The sequence below is a fragment of the Osmerus mordax genome, chromosome 16, assembly GCF_038355195.1.
Source record: "Osmerus mordax isolate fOsmMor3 chromosome 16, fOsmMor3.pri, whole genome shotgun sequence".
In the NCBI taxonomy this organism is placed as follows: domain Eukaryota; kingdom Metazoa; phylum Chordata; class Actinopteri; order Osmeriformes; family Osmeridae; genus Osmerus; species Osmerus mordax.
The window spans coordinates 15,288,327-15,300,446 of NC_090065.1; the positions used below are offsets into that span (position 1 = coordinate 15,288,327).

General features: G+C 44.2%; 1 protein-coding gene across 3 annotated transcripts in view; it reads right to left on the reverse strand.

Annotated features, from left to right (window-relative positions):
* The window catches only part of LOC136958648 (laminin subunit alpha-3-like), a 55,075-nt gene that overhangs the window by 30,155 nt on the left and 12,800 nt on the right, over positions 1-12,120 (reverse strand). For all 3 annotated transcript variants that reach the window (XR_010878703.1, XM_067252693.1, XM_067252694.1), the window contains exons 4-17: positions 11,043-11,161; positions 10,768-10,938; positions 9,231-9,328; positions 8,288-8,403; positions 7,322-7,440; positions 6,737-6,827; positions 5,909-6,040; positions 4,444-4,494; positions 4,192-4,239; positions 2,614-2,748; positions 2,319-2,453; positions 1,770-1,907; positions 1,348-1,406; positions 524-623 (exon numbers count right to left, since the gene is read on the reverse strand). Coding sequence is in view for 2 of the 3 variants with exons in the window: in XM_067252693.1 (XP_067108794.1) it covers positions 524-623; positions 1,348-1,406; positions 1,770-1,907; positions 2,319-2,453; positions 2,614-2,748; positions 4,192-4,239; positions 4,444-4,494; positions 5,909-6,040; positions 6,737-6,827; positions 7,322-7,440; positions 8,288-8,403; positions 9,231-9,328; positions 10,768-10,938; positions 11,043-11,161 (1,512 nt within the window). In the remaining variant the exon portion in view is untranslated. The remainder of the gene's footprint in view (positions 1-523; positions 624-1,347; positions 1,407-1,769; positions 1,908-2,318; positions 2,454-2,613; positions 2,749-4,191; positions 4,240-4,443; positions 4,495-5,908; positions 6,041-6,736; positions 6,828-7,321; positions 7,441-8,287; positions 8,404-9,230; positions 9,329-10,767; positions 10,939-11,042; positions 11,162-12,120) is intronic.

Below are 12,120 nucleotides of genomic sequence, written 5' to 3' on the forward strand. Positions count from 1 at the left end.
CTGATTTAAAATTTTGTTCTCGCTGTGATATATTGTTTATTACTGTTGCTTGCTTTTTTCCACAGGTACACTTGCACTTATAGCTGTTCATGTTGTTTAATTGTAACTTGTTTAACTACATGCTCTTATGGTTCTTCCCTTTGGCACTTACTTTGGTTGTTCACAATGTGTGCTTCATATTTTGGCTACTCGCGATGTTTTTTGGCTATCTTGTTGTTATGATCAGTGACTTATGCACTTTGTAAAGCTCTCTCTTGGAAGTCGCTTTGGATAAAAGCGTCTGCTAAATGAATAAATGTAAATGTAAATGTAAAATGCTGAAGGCAACCATACTGACAGGCAAGTTAGCAGAACCCAGTAGTTGACTTCCTCTCAAGCCCTGAAAACATTCACTTTTTTCCAAGAACTGAGCAATTATTTATTTAAAAAAAGAAATATATTATTACACCATAACTCTGACTGACAGACTAGTCATGGCCATGACACAGCTATAATCCTGTAGGGTCACAAACAGGAATCTTACCAATGCAGCCATCAGGGTTCTCCATGGCCAGGTTCCAGTAGAGAGGTTTACATTTGTCACACAGGGGTCCTTCCACATGGGCCAAGCAGTTACAGAATCCCTAAAACAACAGAGTTACCACTGTGAGTAACATAGAACAGGTCGCAAATCTGCTCTACAAATTGAATGTACAGTATCAGTTGAATATAATATTGGATACTGCTGAACTGGTTATGAGTTTTGTATAAATATATATACTGTATGTTCAATATAATGTATACAACTTTTCCATCAAACCTTATTTCCTTAAATACAAAACTAACACTAGTATACAACAATTGTATACTACTTGTCGACTATTGTTCAGTACTAACCCCATAAATCAGTAAATTACAAATGGTCTAAAGGGAGCGCCTTTGAATTAGCCTCCTTTCAACATTAGAACAGTGGAGCACAATGGTGACATTTTTGTATCCATGAGGTTCACGGCATGCACAGAGATAAAACAAGAGCAACATTAGCTTCTGGAAATCCTGTCAACATTGTTTTTGTTTCTCCAAGATGGAAGGAAGCGGATTTTCCTCTTATGATTACTGTTAATTTTCACATCCAACTAGTTTAAGAAGAAAAAAAAAACTCTCTTCCTTGTAAACTCTACCGGATACAGGTTTGGTCATGCAGCTGCTATCAGATAACAAATATGAAAACACGTAGCACACACACCGAGGGTCTGGCACTGGGAATGGGGGTGGGTGACCCCAATAACCCATGTGTAAAATACAAACAGTTACAGGTGTGTGAGGTGAGAACGCCACTGTCGGCCCTGTTAGGATAGGCCAGCTTACCGTTTGTGTGTTTGCGATGGTACTCTCTGAGCCAGCTGGGTCACACTGACTGACGGAGGCTGAGGAGGACAACACTCATGTTAAAGCTCAAACTCACATCACTGGGAAAACAAATAGGTTAGTAGAACATGAACCTAAATGGTTTGGTCATACAGAAGACAGCCAGCTGAGGAACAAATGTATTTTCCACCAATGGGGAATGATCTAAACCTCACTTCTTGGCTGAATATCGATATCCTCTCAAATAATTCTACTGCCACTAGAACTTTGAGAGAATATGACCTAATATCTAACAACTATATTCTCCATACAATAATCTGGCATTCATTCAAGAATTTCTGGTCACTGACTATTTCATGACTTCTCCAAATTCTAGAATAGTTTAAGTTCTGGGTGTCTTGTCTACTATGGGGAGGGGTTACCTGAGCACTGGGGGAAGCTGAGGCCAGGCCCAGCACAGCGGTCACACAGCTGACCCACCACTCCTGGTCGACACAGACACTGGCCCGACACTGGGTTACACACCGAGTCATACGACCCCGTCCTGGAGCAGCGGCACACTGCACACACGACAGAAACACACACACGCATGCACATGAACGAGCGCACACACACACACCCCTTCCCTTTTTAAATATGAAGTATAGGATTGTACTACCCAGCACAGGGTTGTTCCTTATCCAATGTAACAGAGCCCACATTTCTATGAATCCTGTCTAATCTAGGGTTGCTCCCAGTTAGACGTGTATCTGGATGACAGAGGGTAAATCAGTGTGGCTGACAGCACGGGGGGTTTATAGGTTACTGTGGGAGATTGAGCCCTGAGAGCCATGAGGCCACATTAAGGCCATCAGCATCAGTTTTTCCACGAGCAGTGGGTCACAAAAAGGTCACCGCGGGCCAATCAAGGGCTCTGATGCAGAGGGAGGGTTTGGTCAAAAAGGGAAAACAGAAGGGAGGAAATCACTCACAGGCGCAGTCTGGGTATCCATAGTAACCAGGAGCACACTGGTCACACTGCTGTCCTCCATAGTTGGCAAGGCAACGGCACTGGCCAGTGGGACCGCAGTCTCTGGCAGCGACCCCTGATCCATCACAGCGACACTCTGGTGAGGACACGACTGTTTATCTCTGACAGGGGTGGAAAACTCACAAACCTTTTCAACCATCTTGACTTGGAAACTTTCTTGGCCCAGGCCTTGCTTGGTTAACTGAGTACATCCATAACGAGCAGTGTTGATCTCAGAAGGCCAGTGTTCCTCTCACCTTGGCAGTTGGGGAAGGAGTGGTACCCTGGTTGACAGCGTTCACAACGCTCACCCTCCACCCCTCCTTGACACAGGCAGACACCCGAGGCGTCACACACCTCCTGTCTCGACCCACTGCGATCACACACACATTCTGAACACAAACACATTTTCTTAGATCTTAGGATCACAACAATCTGGTTATGCAGTCAGCACAGCATGTTAGTGCTAGATGGCTGAGCGGTTAGGGAGTCGGGCTATTAATCACAAGGTTGTTGGTTCGATTCCCGGGCCGTGCGAAATGACGTTGTGTCCTTGGGCAAGGCACTTCACCGTACTTGCCTTGGGGGAATGTCCCTGTACTTACTGTAAGTCGCTCTAGATAAGAGTGTCTGATAAATGACTAAATGTAAATGTTTTTGTCACTGTAAAACAGGCGACAATGAGCTACTTCCTTGCAATCGTGCCCACGCTGTGACACTGAGTTGGGGGGGGGGTGGTGGCAGACAGAACTCTAGCCTGGCAGAGTTACATATTCACAGGCCTGTAGTTTAGAAAAGTAGTGTGGGCAACAAGCTACTCCTATTGGAGCCGTGGCCCCCTAGCAACTCCTAATCATTAAAAAGAGCCTTGCACAAGGTTATAGATTAAATTCTTTCTCGGTCAGCACACAGGAGGAAAGGCTTTATATTGTTTGCCTGCATTCCCAGACAAACAACAAAAACAAATACCAGTCAGATAGAGAATGTCTATACTTTGGTTTTAAATTAAATGCTATCGTTCAATCAGACAGGCTTTCTTTAAGGCTGATCCCTGGTGTAGAGAAAACAAAATGGGAATTTGGGAGTGGACGACTGCTATTAATAGTCTCTTTGTCCTACAGCCATCCGGGCAGACCAGCACTATGATAGGAGGACACCTTGGGATGAACTTAAATGACCAATTTGATCAGATACATGTTTGAATCAGAATGCAGCAGGGTTTGGGGCAGCAGTAATTGACCCACCCTCTGCTCTAAAATGATCATTTACAACATGAAAGCTAAGGTTGTTTTTTTTATGAAATCTAGTGCTAGGCAGCTACGTTAATATTTAACTCTCTCTGATACTGTGTTTTTCAACCTCAGCTTGAAGAGGACATCAGCTCTGAAAAACATAGTCTGCTAAAGGCATCACATGCTCTTAACCTCTGACCCTGCGTAAATCTATTTACCCTTACATGTCTTGGTTTAATGAGCGGTCCTGTATATTCTCACGTAAACACGCCCCCCAGAGAGGGGATCAGGGGCAGTGCTACATACTGAACACCTCAGGAGGAATAGCTGAAATGCTAACAGGGCTGTGTAAAAGGATAGCACAGCACAACAATGTGTGGTACATTTCACACCGTATAAAAGCATAGCATTGCATTGTTTTCATTGTTTGGCATAGTGCAGCACAGAATGAAACAGAATGACAAGAAGTACATCATAGCACATCATAGCATAGCACATCATAGCATAGCACATCCTAGCACACCATAGCATAGCACATCATAGCATAGCACATCATAGCACATCATAGCTTAGCACATCATAGCATAGCCTCATTACACTCACGCTGGCAGCTGGGTGGTCCAAAATAACCATGAGGGCAGACAGAGGGCTCTGTAGAGAGAACAAGAGCAATGCGTAAATTGAGGAGAGACAGATGGAGAACAATGGAGGAGGTCAATCAAAGCACTACAAACATTCTCCCTTAATGTAAGGTGAACATGCAAAAACAAGCAATCACTACTGTATATGTTGATCTTGATTTGAACAGTTTACATTACACTGTGCATATAAAACCATCAAGTGTGCTGAACTTACCCACAATGTGGCCTGCAGGCGACTTTGTGGTTGGTGGGTAGATTGGATAGCCTGATAAAAAAGGAAGAATATTAACAGATCAATTTCAAATCTACAAACATCAATCTGTGCGTGCAATACTACAGTTCTCTTGGAACTCGCATATAGAGATTTTAGAATATTACAATTTCTAAAATTATTTCTGTCAAAGTATGGCAAAATTAAAGTTGACTTCCAGGGATTCTGTCTACATGTAGACATTTCAGAGAACCCTCACAGCCCAAGGATAAAGGCAATTATATTAATAAATACACCCCGTAAAAATCTCTATATTCATATGATAATCGCCAAGCAATGCCAAAACTCCATCTTATATGATGTTCAACACCAAACCATCTTGACCAGTTTCTATGTAAAACCACTGTATAACATTCACATGAAAGGCTTGATTTGTGATTTGTGTTTGCCACATTCACATAAACAGGCCAATCTGATTTTTTCTCACTCTGCTGTGTTGTGGTCATATACTTTACCTAATTGTTCCGGAACACATCATTAAAACAACCTCCATGATCCTAGCTAAACAATAGATGAGGAGTGGAGTCTATGCCGAGGTCTGTTGGCAAATTTCAGTTTCTTACTCTTGGAGCTCAGTGGAAATGGTAAGACCATAAATGATCCTTTGGGACTAGTGTAGAACATTTCAAATTACATTTTAGAGTTTTGACAGTCACATTCTTGGTATTGTCATTTGGCAAGTTCTTGTGCGAGGCACGGTGATTGCTGTTGACAAGTTCCAGAAGACCCAGGAGAAAGACTGTGTCAATCACAACTCCCAGACAGACATGAGGAGGGGCAAGTTAGGAATGCTTTAACTACAGGGTGCTGAAATGTGACGACTGACACGCCATGCAATGTCTGTAATTAGAATCAGAAAGGGACGGGGGTGGTGGTGGGGAGCAATAATTGAGGGTGTGGCCTGTTTGTGTTCATTTGTTAAGATGTGAGCTAAGACACGGTGTGAAATGTGCAACCAATGGGTTCTCTCTTGGGCTTTGAATCCCTATCTAACTCCCTATGTAACCTGGTTAAGTTCATCTTTGTGTAAATGATGCAGTCAGCATTTGCAGCAGCATCGGTAGACATCCAAACCAAAGTCCACACAAATGCGAACAAAAGAAGAACAGAGGTGGTAATTGGCAGCCAGTAAAGGAACAAGGCCAACTAGCTTCCTTCAGATCCCAGCTCTCACCACACACTCTGGGTTCCTACAATCACACTTCCTCCAAATCCAAAAGTAGGACTTCCTCAATTAAGCACTTCTCTAAGAGCTTCCTGAAAGAGCTTCCACCAATGAGACGAAGACACACTTTCAAACAGTCTGTCGATGCTTCGCGCACTGCTTTTTCCACCAGTCCACATAATTTGTACTTGATGAAACAGATACAAGCCTAAAGCAGTCATTTTACGTCATTGACTGACTTACGGATGCATTGTGGATAGCCGTAGTAACCAGTCGCACAGCGCTCGCAGTTGTCCCCGGTGAAGGATGGCCTACAGAGGCAGCGTCCTGACCCCATCTCACAGCCAGCGGTGGTTCTGGAGTCACACCTGCAAGCTGTGGTCAAACACACACACACAGATCAACATTCACCATAGGAGATTTACAGCATTTCTGCATGCTAGAGTGACTCTGTTTCTAACCTCCCCACAAGCGTTCCCGTACACTACCTCCGAAAACCATGAGGACACTAATAGGCTTTCACCAAGTCAACACCTTCATCTACTAAGCTCGCTTAATTGAGTTTGTGGCTTCTTTGGTCTTTTCAAAGCACGGAGGGTAACCAGTTTAATTTCATGACCTCAGAAAAGCCACAACACAACTGGCAGCTATTTCTGTGGCCGAGGAACAACCGTGTTCCAAGCCCAGCAATGTAAACAAGAGTGGGTCTCGATTTAGCAAACATACACTAGACGCTGGTGCCATGCAGCATGTGTTTTTGACTCACACACAAGTCCCTGGAGAGAGGACATCTTTGAAAGCAACTCTTCTTTAGCCTTACCCAACAGTCATCGGTCAGATAGCTGCATCATTACTCAAGCTCATTCACTAGCTGCCACTGAGGGTTGGATTTAGGACAACCGCAAGAAAAACACAGTACAGTGCCAGAGAGCTGGTCAGGCATAGGCCTGAAGAGAACTAGTCCTGTATAACTATTAGTAGACATTTGACAATGACATACACACTTGTTTAAAATAAAGAGAGTGAAGCCATAAAGGGAGGGTGAGGGGTGGAGATGTGATGGGGACTCACGTCTACATCCGGAGGGAGATTCAGGTGGGACGCCGTAGCTTCTGTAGAACCCTTCAACACAACGCTCACAGTTCACTCCAGCCGTGTTGTGCTAAAGATGAAGAGTGATTGATAACAGGTATCATCACATCACATCGACACAATTTCACATGAAAAAAGCCCAGGACAGGAAGTTCTAGTGCTAGGAATTATCTAATCTGATGCTTTACTGTTGCTAATCCATATGTTTGCTTTGTGTGATGTACAAGCGTTGAACAAAGCACACTCCACTGACATACAGTAAGTCTGTCTTGTTATAACTTGCTCTCTCTAGTGGTGTTTGGTTTATTTCCATAATAATTATTACAATTATGAACTTTAGTGTAGAAATATGCAATGGGGCATTTGGAACACACACAATCCCATTGTAGTGACCTGGTCCGTGTGTGCATCCGATCTAAGGGACTTAAGGAGTTTTTGGGGGGGAAATACTCATTCAATCATTGAGCACTGGAAGCACTCACAACACTCACACACCCTCGCACACTCAAAAACACACACACAGAGAAAAATCGTATGAGTTTGGACTTGAAACCAGGTTCATACCTGGCAGTTGATGCAGATGCCTCCACCATCATAGCTGCCAAAGGTGTTTAAACTTGCTCCTCGCTGCTCCACCTCTGGGTCATAATAGCATTCCGAGGCATGGGAGTAGCACTGGCAGGCTATAGGAGGAAACCCCCGAACCAGAGACAACACACACACATACACATACGCCCACACACGCACACACATACACCCACACACGCACACACGTACACCCACACACGCACACACGCACATCCACACACACGCACGCACACACACACACACAAAAAAAATTGTTGATGTGGTACACACTTCCTTCTGCAATGCAGTACTTCAAGGTACTGATTGTGATCCACAGGATCTCAAGACTATAAAATCAGTTCAAACACTTCCTTTTCCTCCAAACTTCCCCTTTACTCAGACTTCATAATGTTTATGAATGGGTTAGGAGCTTTTCTACTATGACAAGATTACATATCTCTCTCATGTTCTCCTCTCTCTCTCTCTCTCTCTCTCTCTCTCTCTCTCTCTCTCTCTCTCATGTTCTCCTCTCCCTCCCTCCCTCCCTCCCTCCCTCTTTTTCCCTCTCTTTTTGCAGGGTAGGGTTTCAGCATCCCTGAATCAGGAGGGAGAATCTTGTCAACAGTCCACGGCAATTAGGCCCCAGCTGGCAGGGAATGGCCTCCCTCTCTCTGCAGGCGGGTGCGTCACCGTGCATGTGTGCGTGTGTGGAGTGGTCTTGTGAGTAGATGGGACACACACAACCACATACACACAAAAATGTGTTCGCCGCACATAGCAGAGGAGTAATGCCTCTTACAGTAAGAGTTTACCGAGACCTTTTCCAACACCATAACAGGGCATTTCGCGCTGAGCTATTATGAACTAGAGGGGAGAATTAAGGGCTTGTTTCGTTTTGAGAGCTCCCAGCCTTTGAGTCACTGAGCAAAGAGGAAAGCTGTGAGGGGGGAGGCTGGCACTTACGCTGGCACTCGTTGGGGCTGTCCGCCGTCGCGGCACGCCATGGCTTCTGGTGAAACCCTGGGCAGCAGCGGTCACATGACTCACCACAGGTGTTGTGTCGGCACTCGCACTGCAGTCTGGGAACAGGAGAGAAAGAACAACCGGACTTAATTTGTGACACTTCATATTCACACTGAGGTTTCCCGTTGAAGTGAGAGAATCCTTGTACATAGTCATTAGAGTATCTGGTGACTGTTGGTTTAATAAAACTGTTCTGAACCCTGCTGTTGTATGGACCTTAGTCCAATGTGTAATGCTAACTTTACCGCCAACTCAAGTCTTCTGTCACAATTTAAGAAACATGTTTCCTGTCAGTTCACATTGCCCCTTATTACAGTAATTGTTACTGTTCATAAACTCAACATAATCACGGTTCAAAGCAGCATAACTTTATCGCCTATCTCGCTCTCGTCCCGTCTTGCCAACAGCTGACATCACCACCACTAATTAGGATAAACTAAAATAACCTGTTGCCTTAAACAGTAGAGATGTCAGGAAACAAACAGATGAAGTAATTTCCTTTTCTTCAAACCCATCCTACTACTCCTATCTCAAAAACAGATGCTATCTTTCACTCTGTTCTCCCTCTGCCTGGGGTAAGACTCTCCCACAACACCACAGACATCCACTGTTAAAGCAGAGTGTTGAAGGAACAAGCATAATAAGATGACATTTCAATCGATACAGAACATTCTCTGTTTTTTTGATACACTTTGATACACTCAAATTGCCCTTTCTAGTCATGAGAGATGCATGTCTTTACGAAATGTGTCAAGGACGGAAGTTCCAATGTAATGATAAATTAGTGGGAAGCTATATCTAAAATATAAGGATACAACAGAAAAACATTATACAGTAGTATTTGGAATTTCAGTAGCACTAGCAATAGCTATCTCTCACTCACCTATTTGGGTTGTCAGGAGAGAGCTCTCCACACACCTCTGCATGACCGTGGCACACACACCTCCCCCCGATGCTGATGTCTTTGATACTGTAGTAGTACTGTCGACACAAAGACAGCAACACTGCCCTGATAAAAATACATTGATAAAAATACATTCCATACTAGGGAGTCAGGTGGCTGAGCGGTAAGGGAGTCGGGCTAGTAATCTGAAGGTTACCGGTTCGATTCCTGGCTGTGCAAAATGAAGTTGTGTCCTTGGGCAAGGCACTTCACCCTACTTGCCTCGGGGGGAATGTCCCTGTACTTACTGTAAGTCGCTCTGGATAAGAGCGTCTGCTAAATGACTAAATGTAAATACTAACATATTGGGACTTCCTGTCAAATGTAAACCTAACCATTTCAAATAATTGCAACTTAAACAATAGGTTTTTGTTTGATTGTTATATGCACAAAATACTTTTAGAACCATGTATTTGAAGATGATCAAAAGTTACTAATAGTGATTACACATCTTTTGAGTTTGTATCATATCGATAACAACGTTATCACAACACTTTATCATATTAACAACAACAAAGTCAGAAGACTGCCATATCAAGCGTGCTGTCATCAGCTGCTTGACTATATCAACCACACCCAGGTCTGACTCTGCACCGGTGAATCACACCAGGTACAGCTATGACCCCAAGCACAGACTGTAGAGTGAGTCAGTGTTTGCAAGCCAGCTGGTTGGTTGGTTTCTTATTCTATCTGGCCTCTGTCATGTTAAGTCCAGACTAGCCCAGCTCAGCCCAGCTGACTTGATTTGAACACTTCCCTGGACACCTGCTTAAGGAGGAAAATCATGTTGGAATAAGCTGAGACTCTTACAAGCCTTTGGTCAATTGGAAACAGCATTGGTTGGTGAAGGGTTGTACATTATTGCGTAGGCCATGAAGAAGGCTGGATGTCTAAGTCCTATAGCTTTCAATTAAGGTTTTTTTTTCTTCTATGAAATCTGCCAGGGGCTACAAAACCCTGGAGCCAAAAGAACCTAGGCTAACAGCATTAACATCACATAACTTTGTAACTCATTCATAGGCAGATGAACAGTCAATGTTAGAACACCCACCATTCAATGCCACCACTCAATATTCACTAAAGATGTTCAGTTTACCAGTCAGAACAGAACATATCTCATGGTTCTGCAGCCCAGTGAGGGACTTATCATGATTCTCCACCAGAGGGAATTACCACCATGACTGGACGGAATGGCCTTGCTATTGAGCCTCGCAGAGGAAGAATGTGCAGGCAGGACAAAATCAGGTCAGTGTGTTAGTGTCAGCAGATAAGGTGTCAGGTTTCACTGTAGGACACTGGCTGATGCCCCAGGCAGGTACAGCACTTACGCTGCTTTAGTATGACTGAATGTGACCGTGACAGCAAAGACAAGAAAGGTGAGGCCAGGTCTTAGAGTATGCAGGGTTGAGAATTGAGGCTTGCAGCCATCGTGCTCCGGTATTTCCTGTTTGTTGGTGTCTCCGAGGGTCTCTCTTACCCGCCGAGTGACGGTGGGGTCTCTCTGGGCCTTAGAGATGAGGTGGCCCAGCAGGGTGCTGGTTCTCAGGAAGCGCAGGCGGATGTTGGTGGCCTTGGTGAAATCCCGCAGCACTGGGGAGTAGGTGAAGTTCCTGGAGCCCGGGCGCCCGTTGATCAGCGACACCACAATCTGGACAGAGATGACCACAGACATGTCAGACAGTCACCACCTCGACACTGTTTCAGACACAAATTTCAAGCCCTCCATCTGAGGTGGGGGTGAGGAGAAGGTACCTCTCCGTTCTCCAGAGGGACGAGGCGTGAGTACTCCGTGGTGCAGATCTGGTCGTCGTCCTGGACTATGCGGCCGTTTGGCTCCTTGCCGAACCTTTCGATGCACTCACGCTTCAAATCTAATGTCACAATGGCAACCACAGAGCTCTGACACCAACTTCTAGAAATAAAATGTTCTTGATCTGTAACATTTTTGCAGACTGTCGAACAAGGTAGTGGAATAGAAGAAGGTGGAACCCCTTTGAAATTAAATTGACTTTGTCACAAATCCCATGCACTTATTTCATATCAGTTTTGGCAGGCATAGGCCTATCATAACTTATCACGGTCATACTGTCATATGAGTCCAAACATAAGACAGTGTTGACAGTGCATTGCAAAACAGCAACCTTTCTTCTCTACTCTATTTGAGTCATTCTTGCACTAAATCAAACAGTAATCTCATCCACTATCTATGCCTGATGGTTTATCTAAGGTATGTAATAATAGCCTTCTGTAAAAATCAGATTTGGCAAAACAGGTGCTGGAACAGTTTTTCTCTAACCCCTTTGAGCTCTACGCAAAATCTGATTTCCCCACATACAAACACGTATACAGATGCAATCTATTTAGGCCTATCTCAGTCCATCCTGTTAAAAGATGATGTCACAGGAATAAGGTCATCGAACAACAAAAAAAGGCTGTCTTTCACTGTTGTCAGTTTAAGGGTCAGGATTGTTCCATGAAGGAAGTCAACAAGGTAGCTACAGAGGCTCATTGGGGTTGTATAGGGGTTTGTCCTTTAGAACTCTACTGCTTTCGAATTGCCATATTTTTATATATAAAAAGGAATCAACTAAATACCAAGACCCAGTGAGTTTGAAAGTAGATTGAGTAATATGTAAGTTAGGTCCTTCCTTACAAGTAAGGACATACATTTCCCCCCAAAGGAACAGACCAAAGGAGAAAAAGTTAAAGACAAGAAGACAGAGGAGAGAGATAGAGAACAGTCAGATATGTGCACCCTGGCAAGGTGTGTGTGCAGGTGTCTCTAGGGAGCACGGCATGCCCACCCTCCAGCTCATACGTGTGGAGATAA